Source organism: Diabrotica virgifera, chromosome 7, assembly GCF_917563875.1.
Source record: "Diabrotica virgifera virgifera chromosome 7, PGI_DIABVI_V3a".
NCBI classification, from domain to species: domain Eukaryota; kingdom Metazoa; phylum Arthropoda; class Insecta; order Coleoptera; family Chrysomelidae; genus Diabrotica; species Diabrotica virgifera.
In genome coordinates this window covers 24,798,226-24,822,675 of record NC_065449.1, presented here as the reverse complement: position 1 = coordinate 24,822,675, position 24,450 = coordinate 24,798,226, and the positions used below count along the sequence as shown (strand labels likewise).

Here is a 24,450-nt window from a genome sequence, read left to right as displayed (position 1 = left end):
ATCTCCGGTTTGGCTATTTACGGATGTACTAGCTTCTCTCTGGTCATGAAATAGTTCCTCGATGTACTCTTTCCATCGTCGTAGTTTTCGTTCTGTGTCCATTATAATATTTCCATTTTTGTCGAGTAATATTTTTGAGGTTCTTCTATTTCCTATTTCGGCTAGTTCTTTGACTTTTTTATGTAGGTTAAAGTTGTCATATCTGTTTTACAATTCTTCTATTTCTTTACATTTTTCAGAGAAGTAGGTTTCTTTAGCCTCCATAATTTTTCTTCTTATTTCGTTTTGAAGCTGTTTATAGCGGGTCTTATTGATGGTTTTGTTTTTTCTTCTTTCATTCATCAACTCTACAATTTCCTCCGTCATCCATTCTTTTTTCTTACATTTGGTTGTTGTAAGTACTTTCTTACTTACTCTAATATAGAGGTTTTGAAGAATTGTCACTGCTGTTCTACGTTGCAATTATTTCCTGGGTTTCTGTCTAGATTTGTATTGATTTCGTGTTTCAGATTTTCTTTTGTTTCTTCTGACTTTAGTTTCTGTATTCTAAGTTTATTGTTGTTGCGGCTTTTTTGCGTCTTTTTTAGTTGAAATTGAAACCTAGCAATGAGGAGACTGTGATCAGAAGATTCGCAGGTTCTGATAAGATAATTCCAGTTGTTCTTAAAATTCCGATTCTCTTTTCATCGCTAACGCAGTCAAATGCTTTGCCATAATCAATAAAACATACATAAACATCTACATTCATGTCTCTGGATCGTTGTGTTAACACATTTAAGGCAAAAAGGCTTTATTTCTTATAAAAACTGACAAAAATTTAATAAAAATTACCAAGGTATTCTATAGATCACAGTTTATTTACACTACACTTATTTACGTCATGTGGTCTTTTATCCAATCCAAGAATTTGGCAACGTCACAAAACACTGAATATCTGCTTGACAAATCACATCTTCCGCCTTTGTTGGGCGTAGCCGATGCTATACCTCTTAAATAGTATGCTCCGTCCATGGATACAAATAATCCTGCGCCAGTGTTTCCTATGCTGCAAGGACCAGTCAGTGCTTCGCCGCTTGCTAAATGAAAAAATACGTTAATAGTATACATACATACATACATACATAATCGAAAACCTCTTATACCCGTAGGTCGTAGGTGTCAAGATATAATAATATAATATATTATAACTATAAATATATTATAATTAGTTTTATTATTAATACTGCTGGACTCCAACCAAGAAAAGAAACTCTAGTAAACAAAGCTACTAGAATGGTTTCGACGGACTAGATACTTAGATAACGAGAACGGTCATATTAATATACAGATTCTTAGTGACATTAAGGATTACCTACGCTTAATTTATTTTATTCATTTACAATAGTTTTTGTTCGACCAGATTTCTCGTAATTTAAGATTCCAGTCCTTTGAAACCGCCCTAGTCAATTATGAAAAGTTCCTTTTCTTAGTTGTGGTCTATCAGAGGGACACGCGCCAACTCGTAACTTTTAATGACAAAAATTTTCAAGTCAAAATGTACACCGGCCAATTCGTAACTTTTCTATTACCTGACCTGCCAACTCGAAACTTTCTTCAAGTGAATTCGAAACCATTGATTAAATCTTAAATCTAAACCGAATGTTTCTTGGTTTGCTTAAAAACATTATATTTGTATTACATGTACCTATAAAAATAGCAAAAATTGAAATATCTTAATAAAATAATTGAAACAATATTATAGTAAAATCAATGGAAAAATTCCAATAGTTGGCTGTATACCATAGTTTAAAAAACTCATACAGAAGTAAAAACTTCAAGTTGTATACTGTTATAAAATAGTTTATTATTATTATTATTATTTTAATAAACCATTTTATACCAGTATACAACTTGAAGTTTTTTACTTCTGTATGAATATTATAGTGTTTCATTAACACGTGTTGTAAATATTATATCATGTATAGCTCTACACGAGCTTTATCAAGTAATTGGAAATTTAATATTTAGATGTTTAGCAATGATAAATTATTTAAATCCATCTGATAATTTTAAAGCAAAGATATTTTCCATATGTTTATTTCAAGTCTAAAAGATTATACCTATATTTAGTTACGAATTCTCCGGTAGTTGATCGGTTACCGAAAAATTACCTGAGGGTCAGAGTTACCAACTGGCCTGTAATTAGGATGGGGATTAAAATAGTTACGGATTCACCGGGACCCTATCAGAATAAGTAATAAGAGATCTGATATCAATAATTTTATAATAACATTAAATATATAAATACTATTAAATAGCATTATTTACAATAACATTTTGTCATATTAATTATAAAAATGTTTAATAAATAGTAGCAACCGAGAAGTAAAAAGAAAATTCTAAATTAATTTGTTTTGTCTAGCCTACTTTGGGCTTGTTTATTAAACTGGACAGAAAATGAGAATATTTGATGAAAAACATATGGCTAGTTGTTAAAGTACCTAACTTTTTTATTATCCAACATAAGCGAATGAATAAAAAAGAATATGTTAAGAAAGCCTGAGGCTATAGTTGGGTTTTAATTTCAGTATTCTATAAATGCTAGAATATTACACAGGGTGTTGAGAACTTTGAGAAAAAAAAAACAGTTTGATTGGTACACCTGGTATACAATGAAAATTTATGTCTAGCAACAATATTATTACGCCGATATTTTTGATGAATAAGGCTATAGGTTTGTTCCAACTCGATACAAAACCGTTCTTGAATCGTTACGCGCATGCGCAATAACGAATAATTATGCGCAATAACACATTTCTCGTTATTGCGCATACTCATAACCGTTCAAGAACGGTTGTGTATCGAGTTGGAACAAACCTTATAACATATTAAAAGATCACTTGAATCTGACAACAGGTTTATAGTCCAAGAAAGGAAGCTTAAAACAGGACAAAACCTCGCAAGTTTTACAGAATAGACCGATTTGCATGAAAATTTGGAATTAAGTTCACCTTCCCTCAAAAATCCCCAAAAAATGGGGGCTCCTATTTAAGATTTTAAAGCAACCCCCATCCCAGCTCGGTGGGGGGTCGTGTTTAGTGCCATTCGACAGATTTTTCAAAAATATTGAATAAGTGTATTTTACAGTTTTTCGACCTAATGTTCATTTGGCGAAATTTCGCGGTATTCGTATTTAAAATATTAAATTTACCCCCCACCCCTCTCCGTGGGAAGACGTGTTTGGTATCATTCGATAGATTTAAAAAAAAAATATTGAGCACATATTTTTTAGTTTTTCGATATGTTTTTCGCGAAATATTCGCTTTTTTCTTGTGAAACTTTGGGACTCACCAATTTCCTTATGCCCGGCTCAAATCGTCAGATTTTTGAAATATACACTCTTTTGCATGTACTTAACTTACCTTATCTTAATCTGACAATTTTGGTTTTTTTTAAGGATAGATTTTTTTTCGGTCACCCCTTAACGAATTCCCCTGTGTTAAGAGCCAATATATGGTAGAGGTACATCTGCAGGGTACCAGGTTTCTCCCCATATGATAATCTGACGCGCTCGAGTAACTGCAAAATCCTTGCTTGGGCTTCCCTACCATAATCATTTTAAGCCGGTCAAACTTCTAAAATCTATTAAAAATACATAAATAAAGAACAGTGAATAAGGCCAATGACGAATTTTAATTAGGGTGATAATTAGGGGTTTTTTCCGCTCAGTTTCTCGAAGAAAAAAATAGGGACTGACTTTCTTTTTATCATAAGTCATTAAATTTTTGAGAAAAATACTTTCTTTTTATTTTTAATACAGACCTTTTTAAATAATTTAAATTAGTCTTAATAAGTTGTCCTCGAAAATGCATAGTTTTCCCGTCTTTTAACTTTGAAACTACAAAATTTGGCATTTGACGAAGAACAGCTAATAGGTCTGGATCCCGCGTATGAAAAAAAAGTTGATTAATAGCAAGCTGAAAATTTCTTAATTGCTTAAGGGTGTCAGTAGATAGGCAAAGCGGTTTCTGGCGCAACCCCTAAATCGCAACCCTTAAATAGCAACCCCCGGTCGTAAATGCCAAACGGCTTAACGTAGGATGACGTGTGACGTATCGTTGGAAAGGGGATGAAAAAGGGGGTTGAACGTAGTATGTGGCGTGCGCATCGGAATATGCCAAAAGGGCATTACGTCATATCTTCTTTTCTATTGGTCCGATTTTGACGTAAGAGGGCTCGTCGGAACGGGGAGGGGGTAACGAACACATAAAAAAGATGGCGGCAGTGCCAAAAGGGCATTACGTCATATCTTCGTTTCTATTGGTCCGATTTTGACGTAAGAGGGCTCGTCGGAACGGGGAGGGGGTAACGAACACATAAAAAAGATGGCGGCAGTGTCAAAAGGGCATTACAGCATATCTTCGTTGCTATTGGTCCGATTTTGACGTATGGGGTGTCAAATGAAAGCGGTGGCGACACAGAAGCCAACTGTCAATTCTTCTTCTTCTTTTCGTTTGTCAATTCTTCTTCTTCTTTTTTCGTCCGTTAAATCTTATGTCAACGATTGCGTGGAAAAGCCAACTGTCAATTCTTCTTCTGTCAACGTTCAATATTAACTGTCAGTTCTTCTTCTTTTCCGTATAGTGCCTAACAGAACGTGAGATTTGACGTATGACGTGACATTTATGTGTGACGTGGCAAAGCGCTGACATTCGACGCAGAACGTGACATTTGACGTAGATATGTGACATTGTTCAGTTTTCCGTCCGACATTTGACGCAGAACGTGGCATTTATGAGACATTGTGACACTGAGCATGTTCAGTACTGATATGAATCCCACCGAGTACATACATAGGGTTATGGAATTTCAAACTAAACTTAATCAGTTAAATAAAGATATTAAATCATATGAGGATATAAAACAAATTAAAAGACATTTCGATAGTTTGCATATTGAGGACAAAACGTGGAAGCCTGAAGAGTTGAATTTACAGCAGCAGCAGCAAGGTCTTTACGCTTTTAGAAAACTACCACAAGCTACATATCCATTGAGACGTATTCAGCCTACACCATGGGTGCCAGCAACAACACCAGCGAGTATGTGAAAAGTGAAATAGACAATGTCTTTGCAATGTCTTGTGTAATATTAGCATCTATATTTATCTTAATTTTAAAAATTATGTTTGAAATTGTAAAGAGAAAATTTGAATCTTCATGTAATATAAGACTTGATCAGTAAATAAGGTGTTTAAATAAAAAAGCAAAAATCTCTCTCTAAAAATATTTATTTATACATAGAAAAATTACAATGGTAATATTGTATAAGAAAACCAGTGACGTAGACGATCCACATTTCTTTCTGTACACGAAAATAGTCCAACGGCGTGACAGGGGTTTGTAGCAGGACCAACGTTTCCAGTAGCAAGAGGCGTGCCATCAAACTTGCAAACATCAATAATAAGGGGAAAAACTCCAAAAATGTGACATTTCTTGCTTAAAAATTCTGCTTTTTGTTCTCCTCGAACGTATATGTAATCGGCTGCATACAACAACTTGGTTTCTAGTATTTCATTTATTTTGGACAATTCTACTGCTCCATCAGAATATCGAATGCCAAGCAGTTTTTTCTCCACGTATGATGCTGTCTTCTTATCATCATTACTTAGCGCATTGAATGGTTTCGGAGGTAAAAAGATGTAATGACTTCGTTTAAAACCTATTTCGATGGTAAGTTCTTTGGGAACAAACCACCCGTCCACAGCGAATCCCTGAATATCTACGAATGCTACTCTCATGATGACTGCTCTTGTACTACTGACACTTTATGCGTCTAATTTAGACTTTTTACAATTTCGGTAAGTGGGTAGTACTCCATTACGCAGTCGTGAATTATAATGCAGTAGGCCTTGGTATTTTCGGGAAAACCATTATGTGCTTCAATATCTAGTTTTACGTCAACAGTGGATGCTTTCATGCTTTCTTCTTGTTTTGAACAGTCGATGACGAACAATGCACGATTCTTGAAAGCTGAGAAATCGAGTAGAGGTCGCTTTTGGTGGGAATGTACGTAGCTGGGATAAAATTCGGTATAGTTGAAATAGGCCTCGTTGTAGTCAGTTTTGCTGAAATCCAACTGCATTCTCTCGTTTGGCCAATATTCTCCATTTAAGGATAATCTAATACTTTGGATGCTAACATTGTCAAATAAGGTAGGATCAGCTGTAATCGTGTTACGTTTGCCTGTTTGAAAGAAAACAATGACATAACGTGGTCTTTCAACTGATGTGCTAGTTTTGACGGCCCAAACTTCACGCCTAGCACCTTTGGTAATGGTAGGCAATTCGTGCAATTCCCACTTTCTAAATGGAATAACTATAGGTTGATCTTGTTGAATGGACTTCATTAGTTCTAGTTTAATTTCGTCATTTGGAAATATGTGCTTCACTCTGAGTTCAATGTTGGTGATGTTAATCTTTGCTTTTGTAGTTTCATCAGTAATAATTAAACAATCGTTGTCGTTTCGAGCTCGAACTAGTCTTATTGTTTGACGACCACACGTAATCATTGGATAATCGTTGAAAATGTTAAAAATATGCTTAAGAGGTATCTGTATGTTGAATGAATTATCTGCATCGTGTAGAATGGGATCATTAGGGTAATTCCAACCCGCCATAACCATATAATGGGAATCTTCTTGATTGTAACACGTCATGGCACGTACAGCACTTACGATACCAGGATCCCGCACTGTTTCCATCTCCCGTGCGCTTTCGCTGTACGTACACGAATCGAAAAGAAAAGCACCCACATTGTTGGCTAGTTTGACTACGCCAGATCCTTCTTTATCGACGAGTGATCCTTTAATGCACAACAAGGTTTCGCTCATTGCAAAAAACGAGTCAACTTGATTAATGCTAAATTCTACAATATCATTACAGTTGAATGATTTGATGAATGGTGCATAAGTTCGGTATTCGGCCTTTCGAATCGACTCATCAAACATTGGCTTACGATAAATATCGAATATTGGAGGCATTACGCTGCTGTCGTTTGAACGAGCTCGTTTTCCATACATTGTTGTCATTTTTTAGTTTAAAACCAAGTGATTGTAAAAACAATTTTTTTGCGAACGTAAGAGGTTTCCGCTTCGACACAACTAATGGTGTTCTTTTAATACGATATTGTCGCTTGGACGGTTGCACAACTAATGGTGTTCTTTTAATACGATGTTGTCGCTTGGACGGCTGCACAACTAATGGTGTCCTTTGAGCAGTAGATGACCTTATTACTAGTCCCATTTCCCTCTTGATCTAAGTTCCAGCACCAATGTGCTCTCTTCTCCTCTAAAGTTTACAGGTCGTCCTTCTTGATCGAGAGCCAAGACAGTGATATTGGTAAGTTCACGCTGCGGCACAACGGGTAAATACAACAAATTGTGAGGAGTTTCGTCAATTGCGTACCCAGGATTTGATTGTATGACAAATTCGTAGATCGTATGAGCAGGTCTGTTACCGTCGAAGGCTCCAGTACTAATGTTACATTCAAAGCGTATGCTAGATACTTTAATAATCCTAACAGGTAGATTCGAAGTATGTATCCGTCCAGGATTGAGTATTGCCGGAGAAAATCCCAATACTGTACCAAGGCTATCAGGTTGCTTAAACGAAATCCTATATTTGCTAAATATTTGACACTGCAACGTGTTGTGGTTAGGTTTTAGACTAAATATCGATTCTGGTTTAAGCTCATTGTCAGCACCCAGTTTCTTTTGTATGTATTCTTCAATATCGGCAATTTCATAACATCCATCGGGAAAAGCAAAGTTTTGCCATTTGTTTTTGTCATTGCAGTAATAAAACTTGTTATTTTCAATGTTCGGTATACTGTTGTAGGAATGGAAGGCACGAAGAGCTATTTCGTAATCTTTTTTCGGATCCAACACGATTGGTGTGGGTGGTTGAAATGAAAATGTATAAGTGGTGCTAACTACTCTCAACAACTGCGACATGATGACTGATTCAAGTCGATAGATTAATAGGTTTATATATATAGTTGAATAAACACCAATTTTTTTTTTCACATATTTTTTATTTGTTCTAAAGCAAGTTTACATAAATGACAAGATGCTTGAGAATCGGGTGGTCCATCCCAGTGAGTCCTCCAATCTGGTCTGTTGTAATGTACGAAGCACGGAAGTAGTATCTGCAAGTTAAATTCTCCTCGATATTCCCCAGGTAATTTATGCCATATACTTAACAATTCTGAAGGTCTAACAGTCCGTATAATATACTCTAGCGGTATGTGTTTTAGTTCTTCTTCACTATATTCCGTAAAACATTTTTCGCGAAACATATGGGACATAAGCAATCTACTACTGTCCATTATATAAAAATTTTAAGCATAAATGCCCACAAACGATTTGATTGTAAGTTTGATACTGGTGATTATTGTAGAAAATTCTGGCACGTGCACCCAGATATTTCACAAGTTCTTTGGTCGGCTTCAAATTACCAAATGAATCGAAATATTCCACGTCGTTGTTTATCTTTCTATATGCTACCCAATGTGTTCCGTTATGCGCGGACACATCCAAGTTAACTATTGCACATTCTCGTTGTCGAGGACCGTCTCTAGGCAGAGCGTCATTCATGAAAACTCCTCGAAAATGTGGTATGTTAAGTATTTTCGCGTAATGTGCAATGTCCAAGTCGTACAGCGGACGATTGGGCAGCTTTATTGGAAGTTTTTTTTCAAATACAAGCCGAATCCGCCTCTGGGTTTCTTACGTAGGTACAGACCCGAACCGATATGTTCCATTGCCTTATTATGACGTATATCCTCCTCCAATTTCTTTTGGGCATTTTTTGCGTCGACCACAGTTTTTGCCACCCCCGCAGCACCTCCTGCTAAAGCCCCCAGTGCCGAAAGACCAGCAAAGAGAGGTATGAGGGGTAGGAAACCTCCAGATTTTAGTGGTAGTACGCGAGGAACATCAATTTCTTTTCGGCCGCCAAGTCTTTTGATTATGGATTTTGCAATTCGTACAGCAGTCAAAGCAGTATCGTGTAACGATGCTCCTCTCTTCATGGACTTTGCAATTTTTGAGACAACATCGCGATTGAAAGAGTAACGCCCCTTTCTTCCACGACGTAACTGACATCCCATTCCCAATTTTCTTTTCGTCTTCATTCCACCGGTTACAAGTAAGGCAGCAGTTTTTTCACCAAAGCTAGCGTCTTTCGACTTGAATCGCTCCCAGGCTCTATTTTCCAATTCTTTATCGGCCTTGTGACGTTCTTCGAGAGATGAATGCTGCGAGTAAGCGATATCGTGTTGTTTACAAGCTGCGTCTAATGGATTAATACCTGGATCTCCACGTGCAAGACGTTTTTGTAGTTTTGTTCCAGCTATAAAGAACGTATTTTTTTTTACTTATAAAACACAACAAAATTGTCGCAAAGTTACTTACGTCCACAGTACTGATAACCGCCAGGAATATGTAGCTCAAATGGCAGTTTATTAATTAAAGAGTTCACGAGACCTCCTCCTTCGACGACCAACATTGGACTGATGCCATGCAAGTGATGACATCTATAATATATTGCCGTACTTATGTACTACACTTGCCACACGATGAAGATCGTTCAACAAGAGCAGACGTTGCCAATTGATAATCTGGACATTGTCCAGAAAGTGACAGTCAGTAAACATGGTAAATTGCTACCAAACTCATTTAGAGCCATTATTTGCGGTCCAAGTGGGTGCGGAAAAACGAATGTCATGCTATCACTATTATTTAATCCGAATGGCGCCAAATTCAAAAATGTCTATGTTTATTCGAAATCCCTTTTTCAACCGAAATACCAACTACTGCAAGATGTAATAGCCCAAGTCAAAGGTGTTGGGTACTTTCCATTCAAAGACAATGAAGAAATTATCAGTCCAGATGAAGCACAACCAAACTCAATTTTTTTATTTGACGATGTTGCATGTGATGGCCAACAGAAGATTCGCGAGTATTATTCCATGTGCAGACATAAAAATATCGATGCCGCTTATTTATGTCAAACATATTCAAAAATACCGAAGCAGCTAATAAGAGACAATTGTAACATGATTGTATTATTCAAGCAGGACGAGATAAATTTGAAGCATATATTTGATGAACACGTATCGCCAGACATGTCGTTTGATGAATTTAAAAAAATGTGTTCAGAATGTTGGACGACAGACCGCTATGGTACTTTGGTCATTATGAAAGATTTTCCCCTTAACAATGGCCGATACCGCAAAGGATTTGATAAATATATAAAATTGTAAGTTGATGTATTGTTTAGTTGTCAACAAAATGTCTTATGATGCGGTCGCCATTGCCATGCGCAAGAAGAAAGTTGCCGAATTGGCTAGATCAATTCGCAAAAAATATTTGGCATTGAAATTAGGCAAGACAGAACAAGATGAGTCACTAAATAAACTTTTTAAACCAATCTCGAAACCACTCAAGAATATTGCGCAATCATCAAAAACGTTGCATCATGCTATCGATAACAAGTTTAGACAAGTTAAAAAAGAAGAAGAAGAGGTGAAAAAGGAACAAGTAGGACTAAAAAAAGAGCCAGATAGAGAGGAAAATCCTACACCACCATTATCATTTATAAGTGATGGAGATGTGTTTGAAAACAACGATAAAGAAGATGAAGAATACGAAGATAACATAGAAACAAACCAATCGCAAGATGAAGTATCCGAACAAGTATTTCAAGATTACCTAGACCAATATCATTCTCTAATTCAACCTTACGTGATAAATCACGGGATATCTTCAGATCAAATAGATAAGGTATACGGTCCAACCTATGATAGCAAAACGGCAAAATGGGCACTTGGTTCCACTGATATTAATTTCACTCGGGATGGTAGGATTGTAACGAAAGGAAAATATGTTAAAGGGACACGTGGACTATATGAGTTAATATTTTACAAAGACCCTGATCATTTTAAAGAAGAAGACGTTAAAGACTATATTTCATTGTTGGATATAACCGGCGCTCATAAAAGACGGGATGGTACACTAAAGGGAACCCACGGCTACAAGTGGAAGGAAATTATTAAACCTAATCTTCCATCATTAATACCTCAACGTCGTCATACAGAAACTAGTAGAGGAGATGTCGGTTCTGGATTACCTACGCATTTGACATACAATGATTTGCCTAGGGAATATATTTACTGGGACGACCCAAATGAATTGGTGGATCGTCTTCAACTCTTGGTGGCTTCGAAAGACGCCGGCAACACATCTCTCGACAACGAAATTGTAGCCATCATCAATGAACTAAAAGAAGCTAATATAATAGAGTAACTGGGAATGACAATATCATTTCCATTATGAGTGTCGACAAATTCGGTCATCATTCTCGTGGTGGTGGTGGTAGCGCTCAAAAGGTGACGCGAGTTACATTTCCACATACTTCTGACGGAAATATTAATGCCGAAAATGTGAAAATTTGCAATGTCAAGGATCCATCAGAAAATGGTGATGCTGCAACGAAAAAATACGTCGATGCACAAATAAATGAGTTGCGTAACATACAGTCACCATTAATTCAAACACATGGTGAGTTGTTGCAGCAAAAAACTGGGGAGATAGAAGGTTTAGCCATCGGACTAAATGAAGTAAGAGAAGAGCTTCATAAAACTACAGTTCCACTTCTCGAGCAGAAGTTGCAGAAAATAATGAAAAATGATTTGAATACACTAAAAAAGGACACGGAGAATAATGTAAATAAGTTGTTGCAGCAAAAAACTAATGATATAAAGAATTTAACCATGGAACTAAACGAAGTAAGAAAAGAGCTTCATAAAACCACAGTTCCACTTCTCGAGCAAAAGTTGCAAAAAATATTCAAAGATGATTTGAATACACTAAAAAAGGATACGGATAAGAATATAAAATCGGCTGCAGAAACCATTGCACATCATGCGATATACGATATGAAGATGGAAAAGAAGATAAAAGAAATGAACGCGGCATTACAGGATGTAGTAGACAACCTTCATTCGATGAATATAGATACCCGCCTAACAGCAATTGAAAGTCGTTTATAAAAATGTCTAAAGAAAAGGAACAGGTGGTGTATGAGTTGCATAAACCATCACGAAAAAACTATCCTCGTCGACGAACAATAATCAAAGGAATCGATGACTTGTGGCAGATGGATTTGGCTGAAATGCGTCCTTATGCGCACCAAAATAAAAATTACAAACTAATACTAGTTGTAACTGATTGTTTTTCAAAATTTGTTTGGACACGTCCTCTAAAGAACAAAACAGGTGAGGAAATTACTCGCGCATTTTCGGATATTCTCGCCCGTACTCAAAGAGTTCCGAAAAACCTACAATCTGATCAGGGAACCGAATTTTACAACAGAAAATTTCAAAATTTAATGAAAAAACACGAAATTAATCATTACAGCACATACACGGTTAAGAAGGCTGCCATTTGTGAAAGAGTTATTAGAACGTTGAAAGCAAAGTTGTACAAGTATTTTAGTTTACATGGATCATACAAATGGCTAGATGCACTACCTACAGTCACTGAGGAATACAACAATACAAAGCACAGTAAAACAGGATACAAGCCATCTCATGTCAACAAATCCAATGAAAAAGCCATTTTAAACAAAAATTATAGTCATTTAAAGATTGCCGGTCCACGGAGATTTAAAGTTGGCGACATTGTACGTATATCAAAGGCAAAACATTTCTTTGAAAAGGCCTACACGCCCAATTGGACTACAGAATTATTTAGAATTGTACAAGTTAAGATAACGAATCCTATAACGTATTTGCTCGAAGACATGCAAGGTACACCGATTAGCGGCGGGTTTTACGAAGAAGAATTACAGAAAACAAAAAATCCCGACATTTACTTGGTTGAAAAAGTACTTAGACGAAAAGGCAATAAAATGTATGTTAAATGGTTAGGATTGGATAGCAAACACAACAGCTGGATTACTAGTTCAGATGTAGTTTAAGGATCTATATTTCGATACGCCGCGTAGACATACATTTTTTAGAAAATGCTGACAATTACACGCAAAGAGTGGGGGATTGAAAAAGTATAAATTCTCTCAGCAACCATCCGTCACATTCAGTTTGAGTTTCTCCAACCGACTTGTGTATTCAGTTGCAACAGCAGTACTATGACTTCTCAAGATAGCGGATACGAAAGTGAAGAGACAATTATCTACGACGCTGAATTAGATCGAGTACTGGAAAAATATGAAGAAGCTGCCAAAGATGAACCATATTATTTATTGGAAACTACCTATCCAATAGGATGTTTTCACATAAAAATTGGCCTATCTCCAGCTCGACAGTTTTCTCCATCCATTATTCTGTACCAACATGGTAAATTTACAAGAATCAGTTTAAACACATTCGAGTGGACTACCCTAATTGAGATGTTTATACAAATTATGGAAGAATTTTTCATACCACCTTTGCCGACCTATGCCGATGAGTATGATCCAATCGAATTTGAGTGTGGTGATTTCTGCAAACTAAGACAATTGGTAATGGAAAATGTAAAGTTCCTGACTATCGAGAAACACGGAATCGAATATTATTTATGTGAAGATGATGTAAGCCAGATCCTGAGAGCAAACATTGATTTAGTGTCTCAACGAGTGTCGTTATTGGACAATTTACAGTTTTTTTCGTATTATAGAAATGTTGTATACTTTATTCAGCAAAATTGTCATAAGAGTAACAGTTTATATAGTCGACTTCACGCTTTAACTGCGTTTTGTGAAATTTCTCCAGATACTTTGTTAAGTCAAGCTTTGAATGAATATGTATGGTATTATAGCAATAAAGTTGTAAATGATTTGGATAGTTGTGAATAAATAATATTAATAAATATGTTGTCTTTTATTTTTACCTAATATAAATAAAACAAACAAAAATTAAGATTAAACAATTTTATTAATAAAAATTACATTATACAATGGATAATATTTTTTATATACAATTTACAAAAACTTTGCGATAAGTGATCTTTTCTTTTTTTTTTTAGTAACCATATACTGCGCAAAAAGAAGAAAATTATTTATGCATTGAGCATCTACATTGAAAGGACCAAGTTGTATCAAACAAGACGTGATCAAACGAATTTTGACACCAATTATCTGTTAAATCATACAAATATTTTATTTCATATTCATGATATTCATTCCAATTAAGAACCTGTTCATAACCATAACATTTATTTTTTGATTTAAGTACGTTTCGGAAAAGTTTGAAACAGCTAAAACAAAAGTTTAAAGCAATAGCATCTGCTACAAATGCAGAAAAACAAACACAATACATATTAAGTTCTTTCTCTTTATAATAATTTGACTCACAAAGATGATTTCTTTCTGCTTCGTTTTCACGTTTTGTTTGTTCAAAATCTATTTGATCACATATTTGTATTTTATGCAAATAATCAGTTTCATATAATTTTCGAAAGCGATAAATACTATAATTATTACAAATTTCTACAGTAAGGCTCCACGGCAGTGGTGACATCTCAACAAATTCAGTTATGTTCAAGATATTTTCACAAATAGTTTTTATAGATTGTGTGCGTAATGTTGTTACCATCTTTTCTTTTGCTGTATTTCTGCAACAACAACAACAAATAAATGTTTAGTGATGACACTGCCGTTTTATGTATTATAATGCCCCCACGGAAGCGTATTAAATGATTTTGGTATTAAGTACCGCTTGTCGTCATAAGGACTTAGAGCCGTTTTGGATTGTTCGATGCTAAATACTGAATGTTGATATGACCGAATACATCTTTGGCTTGCGTTTTGAATTTTGAATTCTTTAAGACATTTTTCATAGTCTTCGTACGTAATTTTATTTCGAACGACATTATATTTCACTCCTTTTGCCTTTTTGGTTATTCCCAAATTGCTTACGTCGCTTTCAATTCTCTCTTTGTTTAGTTGTTTTCGTTCCAGGCGTTGTCTTTCTTTTTCCCTCTCCACGTCTGTTATTTGCATTTTAAATGTGTACATTTTTGATCTTAGCCCAATAAAATGTGTAATTATTTTCCCATTTGCCTCATCCTTCATTAATCCAGGGATTTTTTTATTTAATCGTTCTATGTCATATGGGTTATTTTCGGCGTAGTCGGAGGTATCGAATTTGCTTGGATATGCTTTTAAAACCTCTCTATATGCATCTGAACATTGCAGTTCATAAATAAAGCTGTCTGTGTCCATGTACAGCAATGAACAGTTTTCTTCTCCCATCGTTGGAAGCATAAAGTTATAATGAAAATCGTACATACATAATTTGGATATATCAAGGATTGCTGCGCCTATATACAGGGGTTTATTAAAGCATACTTCTGATTTTTTCAGTTCGATAGCCACCAAATTCTCATGAAAGATCGTTCGACTATGAAATCGACTACTTGCAATCAAATTTTTAGCTCCGTACCTTCCATGCCATTTTTTACATAATTTTACGATACGATGACGTCTTATGTTCTCCATTGTCTTACCGAACACAGCATTATTCATTAATTTAAAGAGATTTTTTTCGAAGCTACTTGTGGCTGCTGTTCGTAAGTTGGTATTTAACTCAATATATGGTCGCAGCCACGCAGATTGTTTAAATTTCAACACTCTGTGTATCTTTGTTAAAATTAAACCGTTCTCTAATGCCTGTTTAAGATTTCTATAATGAATAATATATTTTGTTTTGTGATATAAGGTTGGTATTAACTTTGGCAATTTTGAACCGGGCGGAATGCGGTGTTCGGCAGCAAATGGAAAATCTTTGTGTTTATCATGCAATTCGCGTGGATACTCCAAGTCAACTTGGAAAAAATAGCCCTCTTTCGCATCATTTGGTATTGACATAATATCAATATGACCTTCGGGAAGATTAGTGGATTTTGATGCAACACCAAATTTGGTACCATCTTCAATCCATTTGAATCCTCCTATTGGTAAAGCCTCACTCATGGCCCAGCCATACAGATTATTCACGTCTAAATACATGATGTATTTAGAGGGTTGTGTGGGGTCATACGTCGACATGTATTTGTTGTTGGCCTCCGAATACCTGTTGCTGCAAACAGATATTCCGCCTCTTATGGCTTTTTCCATGAACAAAATCATATCCACATCTTTTAGCAATTCTAATTTACATTTTGTGTATCTCAGCATACAATCCCACGTGTATCCTGGCATGGTATAATACCAAGCAGGATCTAGTTTATACGTGTCTCGACATTTTTGTCGAAACTGCTCAAACACATCAGCCAGCAGCAGAATATCTGTTTTCAAATACAAATCGCTGTATTCACCCAAATTTTTACAATTAAATTTATTCCAAACATTCTGCGCATGAGCATACTTCTCTTCACTAATATATTCATTATTTAGCTTATTATAAAAATGCCTAATGTTGGGTAAAGAAGTTTCATCTAATTTTTCCACGCTATCGATATAATCGTAACAAAATACTCCTTTACAAGTTAACAAATTGAATGTATCATCATCTAAATTACTAAATTCTCGTTTTAAAATCTTCTTTTCCGATGTGTCTAAAATTGATGCTAATTCGTCGAGTGAAGCTCCCATAAATCTTAGTGAATCAATAAATCGTAATTTAATTTGATGTTCGTCAGAGTGTAATGTAAATGAAATATATTTTTCTTTATTAATTGGAAGTAGACTCAAGTGCCCATGTTTGCATAAATCAATAATCATAAAATGCGAATCGTAACCACTAAAATTGTGAAAAACCACGGGAACAACAAATAATTTTTTAAAGTTCAAATTACATGCTTGGTGTGCAAATCCACGTACCTCTCCGGTAAAATGGTTGTGATCTACTACAATTGTATCTGTAGCCAAAAAGCGTTTCTCACAAATATGGCAAACAGTCGCTCCATTTGTATTAGTCTTTTCGGCTATAGGTATAATTGTTTTCAACTTGGAATTTACAAATTTGGAAATTTCAGCCATTTCTTTTGCAAACCACTCCATGCAATTTTCACCTCTATAGCTCTTAAAATAAGATAAACTGTCATCGTAAGCACATTTAAAATAATAACCTGCACTAAAAGGTACATGTTTCTGATATTTTGCTGTTTTACTCAATTTGACATTGGAATCCGTAAAATTATGTAATTGGCATTCAAAATCGGCATAAACTATAAACGGAGTTGTTTGTTTGTACGTAAAATTGCGAAAACCCACATGATCATATTTAGGAACAGTCATTTTGCATTTATTCATATCCGAACACATTTCTTCATGCTCTGCTAGTTTGATTTCACTGCTAAAGTGGTTTAAACAACGATCGCAAATATATTTTTTACTTTTGCTCTTATTCACTTGTGACTGTACTAATTTTCCCAAATCTTTAATCCAACAATAATGAAAACGTATTTCCGTCTGATCGTCATCTTCTGGAGGAGCATCGTAATCATTTAATTTTGGAAAATATTTATCTTGCACAAGAAGCAAATTAACATGCTTTTCCAACTTTGTTGGTGTCAGTCTGGCAGGTACTACTTCGTAAAATTGTTTGTCCTTAACTATATTTAATTCTAATACGAAAACATTGACTGATATGGCGTTTAGTTTTTCGAATTTTGAAATTTGATTTAATGGCATTGGGCTTTCTAATTTGTCCGTTTGAAAAATAGTAGAATAATGTGGATATTTGGATACTCTTTGAGCATCTTTGTTAGCAGGATACAAAGCACTAACTATTGACCAATAAAAGCATGCTTGATCAAAATTACGAACATTGATACAAGCCTTTTTATTACTAATCTCTTTTGGCAAGTCAATGAAGGACGAACCGTTTCCTATGTCCACTCTATTAATATTAACCTCTAATGAAATTACTTTAGACAGCGCGGCTCCTGAATCTTTTTCTGCAAATTCGGACAGCTTTGTATAAATTTTATCTTTAACATTTTCACGAAACCAAAGATGTAAATCGGTCGATGTATCTATAATAGCATTTTTCGTATTAAAATATTTTAAATCTACACTTTCACTATCACTTGATTTTTTAATGAACTCCCCGCAAAATGCAGTATTGACTTTAAGTATTCTATGTGTTTTCAAAATAATTTTAATTTTGTTGCTAAAAACAGTATAAGCATCCTCTAAAAATTGGCCAATGTCCTTATGAGTTAAATTTACTATTACACCGGTTTTAATTCGACTGGCAAAACACGACATAACATTTTCCCATTTAACTCTATTGCGTAATTTTGAACTAAACCCCATCCCAACATGTTTATTATTGAAATTTAAAATAATTTGTCTAAAATGCTTAAAATGACCTATGTTAGTTTGCAATTTTCTAACTGTTCCAATGGGTAGCTTATTGTTTTTAATAACTTTATTGCATCTCCAAATTTGACTATTTACACGTCTTGTCCACACTTTACGGTCCCTATCAGTGAATTTGTCAAACATTATTTTACGAAGCGTTTTAATAATGTGAAGCAAATCATCAGACTGTTTGATCACTTGTTTATGTTGCATGGCTACTCAAACACAAAAGATACAAGAAAGAACAAGATCACTTACCCTTTTTCCTTTATTCTAATAGCTAGTTGTCTATTATCTCAAATTTTGCTGATGGGCGGTGGTATCCGGTATCGATCAGTCCTCGAAATATAATGGAATACTTCTTAGTTGCAAAGTCAGAGATGAATGGAGTATATACGTTTGTGACTCTATTTGGCAGGAACACAACGTTCTCCTCCAGTTCCAGCAAAACTACTTGGCCAAATTTATTTTTCACCAGCTTGGCGTCTATTACTTTTTGTGGCTCGTTTATTGGTAGTTCGTTTAATTTAATTATTGGTTTACGGTTTGCAACCAAAGAAACGGCATTTATTTTTGTTAAATCCATCTAAAACAATAAGAAACAATTGCTAGAAAACGTGCACAAATCTTACTATTTTCCTATAAATAATAGTTTAGAGAAAACAAAATCCACAGAAGTACGTAACAAAAACAGAGACATTAAAAACAAAAAATCGATAATTTACATTAACAAAATAATGTGATCGTGTAAAAATAAGAAATTGTGAATTGTGAAGACCGACAAAAAATTGGGAACACAGAGAAATAGAAAACAGTAATCCACAAATTATTAAAGAAGAGGAGAAGGGAAATTCTTTGCACGTAAGTATTTTAAAAATACATAGATAAAAGAAACACAAGTATATAGAAGGCCGGCAAAAGAAAATTGGGGAGAGAGTAATAGAAATAGTCCACAATTATTAAAGCACAGTAGACGTGAATTTTTTTTTGCACGTAATTATTTTAAACATAGATAAAAGAACCACAAGTACATAATACTAACACAAGAACTTATTTAAAAAATATTTAAGACATGAAACACAAGTACACAACAAATACATACAGAAAAAATATTTAATATGAACAACAAAGATAGCTTACCTTGATTCAGTATTTATCACTGCACTGCGAACTAACTAGCGACACGTTCAGAAACTGTGGTTCGGACACAATTGGTGTACTTTATGCCTGTCGGAAACTCAATGAACTGGCTATCCCCCGATTTCTATTTATATAGTAGGTTAATCTGATGACGCATTAAAATTTACATGTATGTACTTGCAGGATTCTTTGAAACGACATGTGCATATTATTGCTAGAGTTTGCGGTTTTGATTTCCGTTATTAACGCGTCGGGTAGAATGTGCTGTGTCATAATAATGAAATCGTATACTAAAAAATATAATTGATGCTTTTTTTTTTTGCGGTCATTGCCATATTATACATTCTTATTTATTTTGCAATATCAGGTTAAAATGCAATATTAGACATGTGAATATTATTTATATAAGTTGCAGTTTTAATTTCCGTTTTAACGAGTCGTGTAAAATTTGCAAGGTGTTTCTGGCGATGTTGCAAAAAATATAATCGTTGCTTTTTTTGCGGTCATTGCCCTACATTCTTACTATTGCAATATCATGTTACAGGTGTAATATGAGATTGGGAATGTGCCTTGCTTCCGCTGACACATTCGTTTTGTGTGACTAATGAAATTCTATTTAATACTTAGTATTAGATGTGAATTTTATGAATAATAAACTCGTATTTAATTTCTTCTTCTTCTTTGTGTCAAGCCATCTGTCAATTCTTCTTCTTTTCGGTGTGTCACTTCTTCTTCTGTTTTCCGGTTTGTCAATTCTTCATTGTGCTGTGCCATTGTTACTTCTTCTTCTTCTTTTCGTTTGTCTTGTTGCTATCAATTCTTCTTCTTTTCGGTTTGTTAATTCTACTTTGGGTCGAGCCATCGTCACTTCTTCTTTTCGTTTGTCACGTCACCTTCTTCTTCTTCTTCTTTTCCGCAGCCGTCAATTCTTCTTCTTTCCGGTTTGTCAATTCTTCTTCATTTTGTTAAGACATTGTCACTTCTTCTTTTAGTTCTCATGTTGCTGTCAATTCTTCTTCTTCTTTTCGTTTGTCATGTCAACTCTTTTTCTTTTCCGCAGCCGTCAATTCTTCTTCTTCTTTCCGGTTTGTCAATTCTTCTTCATTTTGTTAAGCCATTGTCACTTCTTCTGTTAGTTGTCATGTTGCTGTCAATTCTTCTTCTTTTCGTTTGTCATGTCAACTTCTTCTTTTCAGTTTGTCATGTTGCTGTCAATTCTTCCTCTTCTTTTAGTTTGTCATGATGCTGTCAATTCTTCTTCTTATTTATTTCGTTTGTCACGTCATACGTCAAATGTCACGTTCTGTTAGGCACTATACGGAAAAGAAGAAGAATTGACAGTTAATATTGAACGTTGACAGAAGAAGAATTGACAGTTGGCTTCTGTGTCGCCGCCGCTTTCATTTGACACCCCATACGTCAAAATCGGACCAATAGCAACGAAGATATGCTGTAATGCCCTTTTGACACTGCCGCCATCTTTGTTTTTTGTCTCAACTTATTCGTTATCCCCTCCCCGTTCCAACGAGCCCTCTTACGTCACAATCGGACCAATAGAAACGAAGATATGACGTAATGCCCTTTTGGCATATTCTGATGCGCACGCCACATACTGCATTCAACCCCCTTTTTCATCCCCTTTCCAACGATACGTCACACGTCATCCTACGTTAAGCCGTTTGGCATTTACGACCGGGGGTTGCTATTTAAGGGTTGCGATTTAGGGGTTGCGCCAGAAACCGCTTTGCCTATCTACTGGTGTCTAGTCGGATAAACTTTCATATATGGGAACACTGGAACAGGGGCAGTTTTAATTGTGGAACAGGTTAAAAATTTGGAACGGTCAGACCACGAAAACGGCACATTTATTTTGTCCGACAGAACAGACTTAAACTCTCCGAACAGAGATTAAACTCTCATGCAAAAATCAGACTGCTATTTATTACCTGTCCTAATTCCTGTCATTTGACATATTCTACATGTTCCACTCATTAAAACGCCCATTTGGTGATAAATAGCAGTCTGATTTTTGCATGAGAGCTTAATCTCTGTTCGGAGAGTTTAAGTCTGTTTTGTCGGACAAAATACATGTGCCGTTTTCGTGGTCTGACCGTTCCAAATTTTTAACCTGTTCCACAATTAAAACTTCCCCTGTTGCAGTGTTCCCATATATCAAAGTTGGTCCGACTAGACACCCTTAACCTATTAACAAATTTTCAGCTTGCTATTAATCAATTTTTTTTTCATATGCGGGATCTAGACCTATAACCTATAATAAAGTATAGCTCGGTTACTATTAGTCTTAAAGAAAATTAAAATAAACCATTTGGTTTATTTGTCAAAAAGTATACTTTTATTAATTACAGTTGTTTTGATAAAACGAATAATATTTGAGTTATTAGCAGAAAACTGATTAAAAAATTGATTTTTTCGATATAAAACTAACACTTTCGATAACGAATAAATCGAAAACTATTAATTTATTTTATCAAAATATGTATAGTAGAATAGTTGCTTCTTAGAATTAATTTCTTTATTAAGTTTTGTCCTGTTCGTCGACTTTCCACAGACCCGCATCGTACGCATCGGACGCATCGTACGCAACGGATTTTAGTTTGCCTTGTACAGAAACTTATGTAACCGCGTCCACTGATCCGCATCGTACGGATCGCATTATCGATTGTCAAACTAAAATCCGTTGCGTACGATGCGTACGATGCGGATGACTTTAAGTCAAGCGTCCACAGACCCGCATCGTACGCATCGTACGCAACGGATTTTAGTTTGACAATCGATAATGCGATCCGTACGATGCGGATCAGTGGACGCTTGCCTTTAGCAGGCTTACGATACGGTAAAGCGGCAACAGATGTACGAACTAATGAAAGACATGGGCCTACCCCAAAGGTCCCAAAGAAAATCCTCAGGCTGGTAAAAATGATTATGGATAACAGGATAACACCACAAACGAAATAACGTGGAAGGGACAGGGGCATAAATCAAATAATTTTGAAACATGGATTAAGTCAAGGAGATCCACTATCAACGACTCTTTTTAATGTAATACTGGAAGAAACAATTAGAAAAAGTAAAATAAACACACAGGAAACGATTTTTAAAAATGGCCATCAACGTATAGCATTCGCAGACGATCTACCACCAGTGGCGTGCGGTGACTTTTTCTAAAGGGTAAGCGATTCAATAAGGATATAAAAATATTTTCTTAAGGGTCGAGGGTCGAGCCACTTCCCACCTGATAACACTCTGATCCGCTATAGGGGCTATATATCAGCAAAGTGCTTATGTGAGACGTCCTGGATACAAGGAGTCACACACTAAATCCTACCCCGATCAATGCGTGAGGCACTCTATTGCCGCTATTTCCAGTGACTAGTGACCTATCATTGATCTGTATTGCTTGCTCGGGCCTTAAGTCCTCGCTCCGAGCTTCGTTTCCTAAAGAAGAGATCTATTTAAATTTTTTTTAAATTCCGAGGCATTTTCCACAACACACAACTTTCAACAATATGACACTTATTTATACTTGAGCTCTATTCTCCTATCAACTTCTGATAATTGTTGAATGCAGTCTTTTTCAATGGACTTGTAAAGTCTGTCTTCTCTTGTTGAATTTCTTGTAAAACTTTTAATGCATTTTAATACTGAAAAACTTCGTTTAACTGATGCACTCGTGACTGGGATAGTTAGTAGTAATTCACACAACTTGGACACTTCACACAGGGACTTGTTTAAACCAGTAGTTATAAAGAAATACCCAGATTTCTGAGTATATCTTTAATCTTTATCACTAATGTCAGTTGTTTCATAAACAACACTTAACTTATAATGCAAAGCTGGCATATCAAAATATTTTCATTATTTAATCGTAGTGAAATAAATTCCTCTGTGGGAAATTTTGATGAATTATAATTAGAAATATTAAGATTATATATAATTCTACAAATTTTAATTCGTTAAAATTTTGAAAGCGAAAATTCATTTGTTGTAAAATATTTTCAAAAGGTCTCTCTGTTGCCCACATTATCAATCTTCATTCTTTTTCTTTCATGTTCAAACCCCATATTTTCAGTTTTTTTCTCGTTTTTTAATTATCGTATTAATAAAGTCATCAATTTGTCTTATACAAAATGCAATGTCAATTGACTTCATCTGTAAAATGTCAAATAAAAGATCAGTAAAAGGAAAAATCTCTGCAAAAAAATTAAATCGAAATATTCTTTAAGCGAATGTATGTACCTAAGCACCCCTTAGCAGCAGTAACAGTCAGAGCTTTTGGAACAGAGCACCACTTTTGGAAGGCGCTCGAACGATCGCTTCCAGGGTACCAAAATTCGCGCGACTAGTGGGTGCGGTCATTGAACCCTGACCAATTTTTAAACGGGACAACTGCATGACAAGCGGCGATTTTGAGATGTGCTTCTGTCAGGGGTGGACTGAATAGTTGAATTGTGTGCATATTGAGTTCCTTCCCATGCGATTAATTTTTAATATTTTTCAATGCCTATTGCCTAGGTAATAATATGTAGATTACTGGGATTAGGGAAAACATTTTGATAATTAAATATTATTTAATAATATATTTTGTTATATCGAAGTATAATAGGGAAGCGGTGCTTCCCCCGCATCCATGGACCGCACGCCTCTGTCTACCACTATTATCGACAAGCAAGAAAGAGCTAAAAAAATTAAAGAGCTAAAATAATTAATAATAAACCCACACAAAAAAGAATAGGTAGGCCAAGAAGGAGATGGAAAGACAGCGTATATGAAGACTTACAATAAGTAGTATTGTGAACTGGAAAGAAAAAGCTTTGGACAGAAAACAATGGAAGGAAGTGGTCAAGAAATGTATGGAAAGACTATAAGGAATATTGTAAGTGTTTTATATGAATGAATGTAATATTGTATAATATAGTAGTATAGAATATAGTGGTATAAATATT

At 35.2% G+C, this 24,450-nt stretch overlaps 1 protein-coding gene across 1 annotated transcript in view; it reads right to left on the bottom strand.

Annotated features, from left to right (window-relative positions):
* Window positions 1–773: 773 nt before the first annotated feature.
* Window positions 774–24,450, bottom strand: part of LOC114333077 (serine protease gd-like) — an 86,293-nt gene continuing 62,616 nt past the window's right edge. Inside the window, exon 8 of the mRNA XM_028282901.2 lies at window positions 774–1,076. Coding sequence (XP_028138702.2) covers window positions 874–1,076 — 203 coding nt within the window. The 3' untranslated portion in view covers window positions 774–873. The remainder of the gene's footprint in view (window positions 1,077–24,450) is intronic.